General features: G+C 41.1%; 1 protein-coding gene across 1 annotated transcript in view; it reads right to left on the bottom strand.

Annotated features, from left to right (window-relative positions):
• The window catches only part of TNIP3 (TNFAIP3 interacting protein 3), a 62,901-nt gene continuing 47,381 nt past the window's right edge, over positions 1–15,520 (bottom strand). Inside the window, exons 12-13 of the mRNA XM_083571617.1 lie at positions 11,823–11,883; positions 1–333 (exon numbers count right to left, since the gene is read on the bottom strand). Of these exons, the coding sequence (XP_083427743.1) occupies positions 254–333; positions 11,823–11,883 (141 nt within the window). The 3' untranslated portion in view covers positions 1–253. The remainder of the gene's footprint in view (positions 334–11,822; positions 11,884–15,520) is intronic.

Here is a 15,520-nt window from a genome sequence, read left to right as displayed (position 1 = left end):
TTTCCTAAAACCCTTCAGACATTTATTTATAATTGAACAGTTGCAACTGGTTTGGTACAGTCTATTTTAAAAGAAAGGTGTGGGGGGCGGGGCAGGGAGAAAGTCTTTCCACAACAACAACCATAGCTGGAAGTGAATCTGTCTCTTTGCCACAGTCATAGAAATCTCCCATTGTGTGTATGTTATATAATGGTATATCATATAAAAAAGAGTGCAGCAGGACAAGAAAATGTAACAGCAGTTACAGGCGATGTCAGGATGGCTCTTTGTCTTTGCTTTGGTTCATTCTCTTCATATGGTACAAGTGAGGACCTTCGTTTTCTGAGGAGGCATCTATGAATAAATGGATACATATGTGAAAGAAAATTAGACATCTTCAGTTCTCCAGCTTCGCTGTCTTAATAAGTATACCCTGAGCTGAATTTTTCCCCCAGGACTAAAGAATATTAATAAGCTAATATTATGCTATAACAACAACAATAGGAATCATTAATATTCTAAAATAAACCAAAAAGAGAAACAAGGACACATTGGCTTGAATCCAGACTAAGTCAATCATGAAATGAAAAAGCAAAGTCTCAAAAAGAAGCATATTGGTTAGTTTAAAGCCCAAAGCATCTTGGGTCAAGAGACCAGTTTCTTCAGAAAAACGCCAACAGTCTTACATGCTAAATAGGCTTCTTGAACTGGTGCTTTCACCCCCTCTTCTTCTCAGTTTGTGATACATTAGACAGTTGGGAGCAGAGTTAATCCTGTGCTAGAAACTCAGAAATCTCTTGCATAATCCTGGTTGGATTGTCCATTTATTTCACATATTGTGGCTGCTTATATCAGCCAAGGAAGAGGAAACACTGCCATAAAGGAATAATATCCCACAGCCATGTCACACAACAAAATGGATCTGTGCAATGCAAGCCATTGGTGGCAGTTTGCCAGGCTTCTATTGACAGAGGCAGAAAAGGAATCACTTAAGAACCTATGGCATTTTTTAGGCGAATAACAGTTATAAAAGTACGTGTTTTCCAGTGCCAGCTTAGCATACAAACAAAACCTAAGGCCTATCCAAACCGCATTCAAAGTGGGAATTGGAATGGGATAATGACTGAATCAATACTGTACATCCACGTTGCTCCTCCTGTCCAGAGGAATTTAACTAATTCCTCTAGGCTGTTGCACACAGACCACTAGTCACATTGCATGACTTGCTCACTTGCATTCTGGAGACTTCATTCATTGTGTAGATGGTTAAGTAGACACCTTACGTGCCATTGCTGCTGAACTCGGAAAAGAGCAGTACAGATGCAGGGGACAGACACAAAAGAGACAAGGAACGGAAAGGTGGAGCTGAAAAGGGGGTTCTATGGGATATAGAAGTAAAGTATGGGATACAGAAGAAGAAAACAGAGGGGCAATGTAGGCTGAGGTACAGAGGGAAGCATGGTGCTGCAGGGAGTAAAGAGAGAAAGTGATTGTGTAGAGGGGAGGGGGGCAGATGGGGGGAGTAAACACAAGCACAACACATGAGAGAGATAAATAACACTTCCAGGCTGTCACTATTTTGGGATTTGATTCAAAAAACATACCAGGAAAATTTAGGTTGCATAATTTAAGTTGATTTGTCACTCTTGTGCAAAAAACCTCCCATTTTCCTCCAGAACTGAACTTTTTGCAATGAGAAACGGGGTGGTGGGAGAGCATTGAAAAATGTGGGATAACAATGGCTTGATGCAACAACATATACACTCCCCACAAACAAATGGTAATAAATGCTCAATAAACATGACATCTGGACATGACCGACGACACGGTGAGCTCTATGGAGTACAGAGGAAGAAGAAAGATAATGATCACGTTTTTTAAGAAAGGGGGAGTACAAAAGAGGAAAGGTTAAAAGAGAAATGGGTACAGAGAATCCACTAGTGACACAGAGACAGAAGGGGAAGCAAACTGTGAGGAAAGAACCAGGAGGACTGAAAAATAGTTTTTCATCTAAAGTAGTGATGCAACCTTCCTGAGTTAATAGAAATGTAAAAGTGATTGAGTTGTGTGTGCCCCTAGTATAGAGAGAGCCATCAGTTATTTAATGATGAGAGAAATACATTTTGCAAATACTCAAGAGACCCTCTTTCCTTTATTGCTTCAGGCTTAGAACCAAGTCCTGAAAAGCAAAATTGTTCCTAGGGCTGCATTCAGAGCTTTAACAGCACAGCCCTCATTTAGTTAAAGACAGTTGAAGACTAGAGTACTGCATATATGGATTCCTTGGCCCTCAGAGTGTCTGGTTTCACTTGAACGCAGTTGGTACTGGCTTATTTTGAAGTATCTTTTTAAGAGAGTAGGACTGGGAAGGGAGAATTGGCACAGGATCACAGCTGCAAGTGAAGGTACAGCTCCCATGCTAAAAACATCTACCATGAATTAGGGCTCATTGAATTCAGTGGGACTTGCTTGAAAAAAATGTTTAGGATATTAGGATCAGACTTCAACTGTGGAGGGGAGAAGAATTTAAATATTCAGTTCAATTCACATTGAAAAGTGATCCTACCAAAAAACTGAAAAAAACTAAATTGACATTTGATCTACAGTATCCCTAGCTGCAACAAATCTTTGTTGCTGTCCTCGGATCCAGATACATTTGGAACACTGGCAAAGTGAGAAACAGATGAGAGAACGATGGGGAAAAGGCTAGTCTTTACTTAAGCAGCAATTGCAACTGTTTCAATTTAAAAGGTTAAGCAAATCAAACACTCACAACTTCAACTCTTTCAAGGTTGTGGCATCTATATTAGTGAACAAATAGCATGGAACTAATTTTGTATCCCCTCTCCAGATAATGGATGAGAAGGCAAAGATTTTCCATATGTTAAATGAATGCCTCATGAAATCAACAGGGGAAAATACAGCCCATTAACATCTGGGAATTTGAAGTATATTACTAGAATACCAGGATTACCAATGCCATATGCAATTTCAATGCAAACCAGAGAAAGACATGTTCGTATAAAGATGCTTTGATATCTTCCTAGGCATCCTCATACCAGATAATCATTATACTTGAAACTTTTTACAATCACCTTGACCATTAACTGTTAAACAGGAAATTAATAACTCTTAGAACATTCAATTCCGAAGGCTGCTTTTCTGAAACCATACTACTGTTTAAACTGGGGGTGCTGTTGTTATTTCTTTATTGTTGTGCTTCCTTTTTGAGGCACTTCCTTCAGCAAAACTATGACTCTTACATCAATGCTATTTCTGAATGCAAAAAAAGTGTGGTGTTCAAGGAAGTACAGTTTTAAACACATGGGTGGAATAAAAGTAGATTTACCAGTGGAAAAGATAATGGATTTAAGTATCAAGCAAGCCTTTTTGTGTTGTTTATCTCATTCACTAATGGTTGTTTTTAAACTATTTTGATTCAAAGGGTCTGATCATGGGTTTCTTGGCTCTGGAATAGTATCTAGGAGGAGATAAGGTGTGAGATCAGGGCATGTGCAATTCCTCTCTGGCTCTGGATGGCCACCTCAGGCAGAAATGGATACCTGAGCTGGGAGATAGTTCCTGAGTTTATCTGAAAATCTACTTACCCCATTACATTGAACTATCTTTGGTTTTATTTATTTATATTTATATCCCACCTCTTTTTCCATAATGGTATTAAAGGTAGTGCACCTAGGATTCCCAGGTGGCCTCTCATCCAGGTATGGACCAGACCAAGACTTGCTTTAGCTTCAAGGAAGCAGACAACGTCACATGCCCTGGGGACTTCCAAAGTCAAGGATATCCCACAGACAGCTGTCTTTGCCCCCAACACCATGAGGAGAGTGATGGTCAAGAAAAGCAGTGTGCAAAGCTAAGGCCAAAGTCTAATCTTCCTTTGGATTAAAACCTGGTGGCTAAGCAAGAAGTGTGTCTACCCTTTGTACAGCCCAAGTCGTTTTGCTGCCCAGAAGAAGAACAAGGTGGCACCTTCTTTCCATTCCACATACAGAAAACTGACACTGGCAGCTCAGTCTTTCTTTGACAGTGGTGATAAGACAGCAGCACCTGTCAGCAGCAGGCAAGCTGAAGGAGTGCAAGGTAAGCCACACAGAGCTGTGCGTCCTATCTTCTAACACCTTCTCATCTTCTAGCATCTGCTGCCTGAGGCAGTGGCCTCTCTCCGCCTAACAAGAATGCCATCCCTGGGTGCTACCAAGTAAGAGACTGTTTTGAAACCACAGTGACTTTAAGCATAAGCCCCTGAAATTTGGTGTTGGCTCTTCTTCGAGGTACCTTTCACCCACTTCTGGTTCAAAGTACAGCAATAAATCAGTATGGAGGACGTAGCTCTACTATGGCCACAGCATAATGAAAGCTGCCATCATAACTAATGATGTCAAGGGATAGATCAAGTCTCCCTCCGCTGTCTATTAGGAGCTTGGCATTCATCTTGATTCTTTTTACAGAAGCTGCTGGGAGGCTGTGCCTAATGAGACTAGAAAACTAATTAGTCCCAGCTAAGTTTAATGAAAATCAGGAGGGTAAGATAGGAGTGCACTGCAACTCTATTGTTGTAGGTTAGATAATGTACAAAGAGCCTCATCAGCTTTCCGGCAACCTAACTTCAATAGCAGATGTGCTGGAAGGAGAAGCTTGTGCTTTATCAGAGGCATCCAATGTGGCCTTTGAAATCTCTTTAATCCCTGCCACAAATTTGCACCAACCCTATGATGGTCTATGGGCAATCCTCCCACCCCTTCTTTTTGCTTTCACATCCTGAATATCCTTCCTATACTGCATTGTGACTTTTCTCTTGCACCAATACATCAGTGGCAGTATCTGCAGTTGCCCTAGGACACATGTAGATCCTATCTCTGAAACTAGGAAGAGAAGTGTTTTTATTGCTTACAATTCCAGGAATTGTATTTTCCTGCCGTGGCTCAACAATAAAATATGTGATCAGATTTGGTGCCCCGTGATCAACCTTTATTGCCTCTTCTTGGATGCACTATATTTATTTTGAAGGAAGATCCTGTTGGCTTATGTTGATCTTACGTTCTTCACCTCAACTTAACAAAAGAAAAATCAAAATTCTTTTACTGAATTTTGAATCAGAATTCACCTGTGGAAATAAATACGTGCACATGTATATTATATTATGTAATCCAGCTATGGAACCAAAGTTATCTGGTAAGAGGACAGCTGGAGTGGACTTTAAAGGTCCCGCTACACACTTGAAATAATATATTTGCAACGTCAGAACTGCTCCTTAGCTCTTCTGATTTTCCCCATTTGTAATCCCACTCCTAACTCACTAGGCTTGTATAGGCGAAATAAGTCACTAACGCCCTTGAAAAGATGTGTTTAGAGGAGAGATTAGTGGTATCCCTTCATCTGCGCACTGTGAGCTATATACTAGCCTTAAATAATAAAAAAATGACACATAGTCAAATATTTAGCAATAAGACACCCAGTCATTGAATTAAGGTTTTCATGGAATAACTGTGGTTCCCAAATACAAGTGCTGGGGGAACCAATCTTATTGTATGCCCCCCACTAAATGGACTTTTGGAAGCAAAACTGACATTGCTTGCCAGAATCACAAGTATGCAAAGAAAGCCCTAAGCAATAAAACCTCTTTCCCAGAGAATTTTTTTTTATTAAAAGTAGGTTCAGGGAAAAGCTCCAGCCCAATTTTTAAGCTGTCTCGTCAATTTTGCACAGTTGGAAAAGGAAGGAAATCATACTATCCCACCTGCCAAAATAAGCTGACACTCATAACACTAGTTGGAATTCTCTTGTCCTTTGTTCCTGAATCCTTTGCCTCCTCCCCCGAAAAGGAAGCCATTGTCAAGGAAGGATGATCACTAGCTAGACTAAAAGAAAGTCAGTTAACTTTTAGATCTGGTACCCAGCAAAATATATGTGCAGAAAGGATAATACAGGCTAAGGAAAGAGTGGGTGAGAGATATAAGTAAGCATGACTCAAAAGAAACCACATTTATGATACCAGTATCCTTTTGCCCTTTGTTTGAACCCACCTCTCTCACCCACAAACAGATCCCATAGATCTTTCTCTACATTTCTCTATTTTTCAGCTGCATAGGCAGCACACATTTAAAGCACAATACTTCCCCCAGAGAATCCTGGGAACCATAGCTTGTCAAGGGTGCTGAGAACTGTAGCTTTGTGGGTCCCAGAATTGTTGGGGAGAAGCCATGTACTTCAGATGTGTAGCATGTAAGGTAAAGGTAAAGGGACCCCTGACCATTAGGTCCAGTCGTGACCGACTCTGGGGTTGCGGCGCTCATCTCGCTTTATTGGCCAAGGGAGCCGGTGTACAGCTTCCGGGTCATGTAACCAGCATGACTAAGCCGCTTCTGGTGAACCAGAGCAGCACACGGAAATGCCGTTTACCTTCCCGCCAGAGTGGTACCTATTTATCTACTTGCACTTTGACATTCTTTCGAACTGCCAGGTTGGCAGGAGCAGGGACCGAGCAACGGGAGCTCACCCCGTCGCGGGGATTCGAACCGCCGACCTTCTGATCAGCAAGTCCTAGGCTCTGTGGTTTAACCCACAGCACCACCTGCGTCCCTGAGTGTAGCATGTATGAGGCCTTTATTTCACACACTGTTGCAGGAAAGGTGGAAGACCACAAGTGGGGAAACCTCTTTCAACATATCTAGATTTCCTTTTCAAAATCTCTCCCCTAACTCTGCCTGGTGAATAAGAACACCCTACTATAAAAAAATAGTAAAAGAATGGAATAATATACAATGTCCAGACACTCCCATGATTGCTATGGAAGGCAGCCAGCTCCTAGCAGCTGTGTGCAAAGACTGTCTAGGCTGTAGGGATCAGAAGAGAGTGACACAGACACCCTGTCCCCCACATCCCAACCACCAGGATGTGCCTGGGGTTGTCTCTTTATGACGCAGTAGCCTAAAGTGGGAAGGCAGGAGGAAGATGAAGGGAATGGACCAGGGACAGCAGTTTTATGGCTTGCATTCATCAGCATGCCTTGAAAGAACCCCCATAGCATGACACCGTACGCTACCCAAAGCCATGGAAATGCCTTTGAGTTAATATCCTGCATATGTGTAGGGCAGCAAGTGGATAGCATGCATCATTAGAGAAGAGGAGGAAATAATGGTGCTTAAAAAAAAAAAGAACTTTTAAGTGGTTGTTAAATTGTCTCCATAGCCTAAAGCTGGAGACAGCTAATGCTCACTCCTACCCTTTCTGCTGGGAGGATGTGTATTTAATTTCTGGATTTTATTAAAACACTTGTTTCGAGTGGGCCATGAGCTGAGTACATGGATAACTACTGATAATATCTTAACATGAAACCTTAGCTTGACTGTTGCTGCCTCTCTAGCCACCATCCTGATCTGAGTTGTGCTGCCTCGCCCTGCCCAAATGAGTAGTGCAGAGTCAAAATACCTCTTTAGCCACAGCAATTGTCACTGTGGAACAGTAATAAACCTTGATACATGCATGGATAACACACACACACACACACACACACACACACACACACACACTTCTTTCAAATCATGTTCCTCATATTCCTAGCAATTTTTTGAAGTCTGCCCCCTTGTGTGCTTCTGATAAGAAAACAGTATATGCATCAAAACCTGAGTTTAGACGCCTGAGTGATTATACTGCTCAAGGAGAGCAGTAGAGATGAAGATTAAATTTGATTTAAACTGTTGTGTAGAGGGGAAAGAACTGCTGCCTTATTCACTTATGCAGCATTTACCACCAATATGCTGCATATGAGCATTCAGATGCTTTTTTCAAAGAGGATTTAAGAACTTTTGGAAATCATGCAAAATTAATGACTGACAGTAGGCAGCATGTGTTGCCTCTTTTCATACATTGTGATCAGCTGCTGGCTTCGTGTTGCAGTTTGTAGTCCAATATTAAACAGTTTCCAAGATCAGTTGCAACAGGAAACTGTGGTTTGCCAAGTGCATAAGAGGAGTGTGTGAGGAGGGGTGCAATGGCACGAGACCTTCTGGGGCTGATCCTTTCCTTCCCAACTTATTCCCAGTGAAATTCACCTACCCCATAGCTGATAATACTGCAAGAATCACCTCATCCTGTATACATTAACCTGGACTCTGCAATCGTAATAGAATCATAAAACTGTAGAGCTGGAAGGGATCACAAGGGTCATCTAGTCCAACCCCCTGCAATACAAGAAACTTTGGCACAATTTAGGGCTCGAACCCCCAACCCTGAGATTAAGAGTCTCCTGCTCTACCAGCTGAGCTATCCCAGGATAATAATAGCCACCTGAGGCCTTTCTTGGGATTTCTCCATGAGAGGTCCGGAGAGTGGTAACACAAGAACAGTCCTTTTCTGCAGTTGCTCCCCATTTGTGGAATGCTCTCTCTAGGCAGATTCAGCTGGAACCTTCATTCTACATCTTTAGATGCCCAGTGAAAACTTTCCTCTTCTATGCCCTTTTAAATGTGTAGGGGAGGGGGTTATTGGTTTGGTTTGTTCTTGTTTTTATTATGTATTTTCTGGTTTTATTTTGTATTTTTATGCTGTGAGCTGCCCTGATATCTTCGGATGAAGGGTGGTATAAAAATTTAATAAGTAATAATAAATAAATAAATAAATAGTAGTACCTCCAGGAGGAAAATTCAAATGGTACCAGTGAAACCATCCTCTCAGAAACTATAAGCAGCGTCAAGGCGCAGGGAGTGAGACTACAGCAGGGGAGAAAAGGAAAGTTCTGATCCTGCTCACCCTCTGCACCTGCTAATGTAATTTCCAATGAACTATTTTAAATACTAAGTGAAAAGTTTAGTGTATTGTGGCCCTGAAAAGCTGCTGAATCTAGGTTGTTCCCTTTTTGAAATCAGAACTCCTTGTTTACTTCTACTAAGCCCTTTTCCTCACCCCTTTGGATTGTTCACAACTTGGTTCATCTCTGTATGCCAGAGACAACAATTCTAAGGGGGCTTTCAAAGGGAGGCTTAATATTGCAAATGGATTGTTCGTGTATTGCAAATGGCTTTTTGGCAACAGAGTGTTGTTGTTTTAAAATACTGGGTTTTCCATGGACAGGGCAAATCTGGATTAAATTGGGGGAGGGAGGATATACAAGTTGCCATTTTGCTGCCAATGTTGTGAAAAACCTGCATGCATTAGGATCACAGATTCCACAATAACTACCCTTCTATAAGTACACTTATTTACTTGGTCACTTATTCCAAGATTTTCTCTCCTTTCTTCAGGCTCTCATTTGCAGACTGAACATGTAAACAAATCAAAACATCGAAGGAAATTTCATGCACTTTCCAAATGCCTTTTCCCAAAGCTGAAGATTGCTTTTCCTTGTCAAAGTCATGTGTTTCCCCGGGGACAGCTGGCCCCCCAAACCACAATAACTTTATAAACTGAAGCTTTTAAGCACTTAAAGGCTTCAATGCATGCAGCCAGCCAACTTGATCTCCTAGGTTAGCTGGCTCAGCAAGGCTAAGCTTTACGCTCTCAAGTTATTAAGTACTTATAAGGGCTGCAGAGTTTTCATATGGAGAGCTTACCAAGCAATCTTATGGCTAACCAATTCATGGCTTGTAAGGAGCTTTAGTTCTAAGAACAACAGGCAGTTTTCTGGATATCTCATGCTTCATTTGTGAAACAATCTGCAAGGGACTGTTGTAAAATTCTGAGCAAGTGGGACTCATCAAAATACATTTGCACAAGGTCACAGAAGGGTTTGGAAGTGCATAAAATTTCACTTTCTAACCATCTACACATTGGGGTATTGCACCGACATCCTTTCCATGACGGTCTGTGCCTCTATAAGGAATCGCGCTCCAGTATGTTTTAGCCATGCAGTCTTCACAATTGGATTTCCATTATCAAAGTGAGAGATCTGGCAATCCCAAGGCTATCTAATGTCTGCAGTACAAAATTGTGCATGGCTCTAATCCCATCTTCTCTCCCCATTTGCTGTCCTATAAGCAACTCAAAATAAATGCCTCTTGTGCCTTCTAGTACGGAACCTACTTTTGCAGTTCTCAGACTTAAAGGACTCTGATAGACCCCCACCCCACAACTAGTTCAGTATGATCCCAACAGGCCTAAAAATGTCCCAAACTTCAAATTCATTTGTCCTGCCCGTGACAGTTGCTTAGGCTTCCTGCATTTCTTCCTGCTCTGATAGGATGCGGGAAAGGAAACTATGTCCTTCACACTCACAGAAGAGGTGGGTTACTATCAGCCTAGCATCTTCTATTTTTAACTGTATGGACCAACCAGTGGTGTAGCGTGGGTTGTCAGCACCCGGGGCAAGGCAAGTAATTTGCGCCCCCTAACCCGTGGATTTGCACCCCCTAACCCGTGGATTTGTGCCCCCTAACCCGTGGATTTGCACCCCCTAACCCTAACGCCCAGATGTTGCGCCCGGTGCGGCCGGCCCCCCCTGCACCCCCCACGCTACGCCACTGGGACCAACAGAAGCCTAATGCAGCTGCCACCCTCCTCCAAATGGTAGGGCTTGCTTTGCTTGGAGGCAATACCAAGTAAAGAAGGACAGGCATGCAAATGAGCAGTAGTGAGCAGGTGATGGCCTGTTATGGGGAGAGTCCACTGGAAGAATCTTGCTCATGTGTCACGCCACACACCCCGCTCCATCTGAACCTGGAATCCATGCTGATTATGATTTTTTATCAGTTAATGCGCAACTAGCCCACCTTAACTGTTAATACTCCATGTTGAAAGAGCCTGAATTCTTGTTTAAGAATGTAAGTCATTCCTGTATAAGATCAAACTCCACCTAATTCAGTATTCTTTGCAAGCATCCCAACAACCAGAAAGCATTAGCTGGCCCACCATAAAGTGGCCAAGGGTTTATTGGTGGACCAAATTCTACTTCTGCCCACCTCTACCATACAGCCTCCGAAACAAAAACATTTTCCTTCTCCAGGGGTGCTTACAACAAACAGGAAAGAATAGGAAAGGAATGTGCAAACAGAGAGGAAAATGGATTACGATAGTGTGCAAATGCTTCAGAACTAATTGTACAGTTACTTGACGAACAAACAAACAAATAAAGTTGCCCAGCAGCTTCAGCTTAGCCTAAGAGAAGCCAGAGTGATTTGTGTTTCTAAGGAAAACATGTTCCTATTCTATAGGGTTGAGCTGATGCTGAACCAGCTACGCACTTGAATTGGGTAAGATATATTGGAAAGTGTTTTTTCCAGGATTTTGGGCGACCCTCAGATATGACATCATCCATGGGTCCCTTAAACCAGAAGAGTTGAGGTGTGTGGACTAATAATTATCTTGCATGGCCTTTGAACTTATTTGGTGTGAAGACAGAATGGTGGAAGTGTTAGGGTAGCAAAGTCTTAGCTAGATTTGACGTCAGCCACTGTTCTCTCTACTGGCTGTAGGAGAGGCCCACAGTGGCTAGACTGAGCTCCTTAGAGACCATATATTAGATGCACCATTTGTTCAACTGTCAACCAAGTTATGAATGGAGCACTGCAATTCCAATGTCCTTCATTTTTCTTAGGTGTTCAGTAAGGGATTTATATGATTCTTTAAGGCATGTTAGATGTTTTAAAGTAGCTTGGCAATACCAAAAGCTGTACACAAATGCATTATATTTAGAATTCACAGCCTTGGCTGCATGCATGTATTGAAGTTGTACAAAATAGAGCTGTATACAAATCACACACTGGGTACTTATGAAAGTTTACTACTGATCACCAAGAGAGAGAGAAAGAGAGAGAGAGAGAGAGAGAGAGAGAGAGAGCCCATTAAAAAGAAACTCTTAAAAAGTGTGTTCAGTACAGCTGTTGCCTTACCATTTGCCTTGTGCGGCACATCTGGCGGAAACCGGTCAGGAACATACCATTGATAGTCTGGCTGCGCAGAACAATAAAACATTATTACAGCAATATGGACTTCATAGACACTTCAAACAAAAGAATAGCAGCATAGTAAAAATAATTATACTGTGAAGCCTTTCATTAGTCATACCAAAGTAATTTACCCCCAAAATCTCCTTCTTATTTTGATCAAATATTTTTTTTCTGATTAAGTTCTTCAGCTGTATTTTTTTTCTTTTTCTTTTTATTGCTGTGTCTTTTGAATGGTGAGCACAATATTAAAGAGTTGTGTGAAACCTCCTAGATCCCACAAATCAAAACAAACTTTATTAACATTAACAAACCAGATTTCCGAGAGCCTCATGAACCTTGAAACAGAGCAGGAGAAGACAGGGTGAGATGGAATGCACCTGATTCTATCATAAACAGTTAGGTCTCTAACTACAGTCAATGTCAGCTGTTAAGAGGCTAAGAGAAACCTGGTGTGCATCAACATGACAGGTGAACGTGTTCCAAAGGGAACTTGTTCGCAGTTTGCTAGGATTCTTTTAAAACCCTGGTGACCTCACAAAACAGAATTCTAATCTCCCACTCTAATGGCAGCAGGTCAGCATTTGAACTTTAAAATGATTTTTTGGGGGAGGAAATATTATTATAAGGAAAAAAAATAGCTTTTTACAAAAACATGCAACATTTCAATCAAATTCTTATAGATTTTGACAGTCAGCTCCTAATTACAAAACTGGAATAATTTTCGTAAGGCAGATTTTCAAAATTAAAAATAAGAATAATACAGTATGCCAGTTGAAATGTCACCTTAGTGCTCCAGTAGTTCAAGGGTTGGGGACCTGCAGCCCTCTAGATGCTGCTGAATAAATTACTATCATCCCAATGGCCATGCTGACTAGGGCTGATGGCCTGTGGATAGAGGGCAGTATATAAGTTCAATAAATTTTTATTTATTTTTAAAATGAGAGTTGGTGGTCCCACAATATCTGGAGGGCCACAGGTTCCCTACTCCTGGTATACTGAGCATCTGAAAAAAGAATGGAAAACTGATGTTACTGGGATTATACTTTTAATATTCTTGATCTGTTTACAGAAGAAAGTAATTACTGCAGTTGATCCTTCCACTACACTTCCTTATCCAAATCATTTAATCCAAATTGTAAATCACCCTGTTCTTCTCTAGTTCACAGGCCAGGGAAACCCTATGTTGATGCTTATGTCTCCAAAGCTTGATGCAGCACTCCAGTGCATTTCACACACAAAGTTTCTCCTATGCGGAAAACTTCTTTTGAGATGGGGTAGGCGGAATGATCCTGGTTGCTTAACCATGGTTAGGCAATCAGGAGCAGGCCACAAAAGGCCCACCTCTCTCTCTTATGGAATACCAGTTTCCCCTTAGGTTCTAACTATTGTAAACTATTACACCTGAAGTGGTGTTACTTTTGTAGTTATGGAAGGTGAGGGCTCCAGAACATGAAACAATTGTTTAAATATGGTTTCAGTTCCTAGATGGAGAAGTAACCACAATTAGGTAACACTGCTGCAGATATAATGGTTAATGTAACTGGGTTATTGATGTAACAGTTAAGTGATTGGGGGTTTTATGACCTGGTTCAAATGCAATGCTAAAGCATAGCATAGTATTATGTGCATGAGCCTTCTCCCCATTTCTCCAGCACACTCACAATGGGGAGATCAGAAGCATCCGCTTCCATGTTAAAATACCTGCAGGTTGTCATTTCATCTAGGAACTGGGAAGGAATCACAGTTAATTTTAACTATGGATATCTAAACAAGCCAGAAACCAAGGTTTGATATCTCTTTGGACAAGCCATAATTTAAACAAATCACAGCTTTTCCCAGAACAAATGCTCCATAAACAGGTTGTCTGGAGGGAGACCTTACTGAGATGTTTTACAAGGAGAAAAAATGGAGTGAAATCCAACCTTGCTTTTTGGATGTTTGCACTGGCATGGAGAAGTGGTCACACCTACATTGCGAACCACTGAATTCCAGCAGCTTACTATCAAATAAACCATGTTACACAAGCACCTTAAACTAAATTTTACAAAGGGTATTATATAACAGAGCCGAGCTAGATGGCCCAATGGTCTAACTTAGTTTGTATTATAAATTATATTAAATATCTTATCTCTTAACTTTTTATTTTAAGCCTCTACCCAAAGACATCAGGGCATGGATGGCATAAATATTCAATGAAACATGCAAAACACTCCCTAGTAAAATAAGCCGTACTCAACTACAAACATATGATGTATTCTCAGAGACCCAAACAACAATGTGTGAACACTACTGCAAGGCAGTTAACATAATTTTCACAATTATGATCTTGAAAGTATTCCAAAGGATAAAGAGACATGATTCAAAATCAGACTAAACAAAAGATTTCTCGGATGATTGAAAAGTAAACAGTAAATGTGAGTTGGGGGGGGAGGAGTAGAAAGTCAAACTATAACGAAGTATCTGTACTATATTCCATACGCTGAGCCTACACACTCACTCAATTCTAACACCTTTCACATTTGATGACAAATAGCTTGGGAAATTTTTTTTTTAAAAAAAAAAACCTACTGGAGCCAGCTACACTTATATAAGAAAACAATCACAAAAGAACTTGGGAATAGATTTCAAAACAACCAATCAGCAAAGGACTCCACCCTTCCAGCAGTCTTCTAAAGGAAGGCAAAATTTATAAACCCCCAGGATGCATTGCACAGCTAGAAACCCAGATGGTGAAAGCTCTAGGACAGCGGCCAAAATTAATTGGGCCTCAGTTTTAAACTTTAGTGAGAAACTCCTTCCCCCCACAAGCTCATATAAGAGAAGAGAAGCAGAAGGAAAAATACTTAAACAAAAGCTCTGCTTATCAATGGCTCTTTCCTTGTTTTATCTAAGCTTAAGTATGTGTGGTCCTTGGCAGGTTCCATTCTCTTCCATGGTGGCTTATGCAAGAGATTGTCCTGGAGAAATAAGATAATGGCAACTCCATCCATGTTGCGTTCTTCACCATAATGTGAAGGAATGCAATTGTGGCAACCCGCTGGAACAACTATTATTCCCCTAGCAGGAGCCTCAATCTCAGCACAGTCTAGCAGTCAAATCTAATGTGTGTCTTGCCCTTGCACAAGGTGGTGTACAACTGCTAGAGTTATTATACACAGTGACAGCTTGTGTGAGTTACAATGCTACTTTTGCTAACATTACTTTAGGTACTAGCCTATAAAAATAATTAAAACTATTTCCGGCAAATGAACAATCCTTTTATAAACAGCAAAACCCAGTTATCAGTCCAAGATAAAACAACTCAAAGCAAAGTTATTCAGAGCCCATTTGAAGACCTGAATTGATGGGGTCTCAGTTAGGATAGAATTCCACAAACTGATGTGGGGTCAACCCTATAACTCTCACTGAAGGACACAAAATCAGGTCCTCAGGGGCTGAACTCAAAGGACAAGCAGGTTTGTATAGGTGAAGATGATCCTTCAACCAGTGTGGCCCCAACTCATTAATGGTTTTAAAGATTATTACTTGGAATTGGGCCCTGAAGCATACCAAGAATGCAGTAAAATATATTTTGTTCTGGTCTGAGGAAAAAATACTCTGCAGGAGATATGAGCTATTTGAAAGATGATGGGAATATGTAC

This window comes from Podarcis filfolensis (assembly GCF_964270895.1).
Source record: "Podarcis filfolensis genome assembly, chromosome: 9".
NCBI lineage: Eukaryota > Metazoa > Chordata > Lepidosauria > Squamata > Lacertidae > Podarcis > Podarcis filfolensis.
Note: the sequence above shows the minus strand (reverse complement) of the source record. Positions and strands in the feature narration are given on the sequence as shown.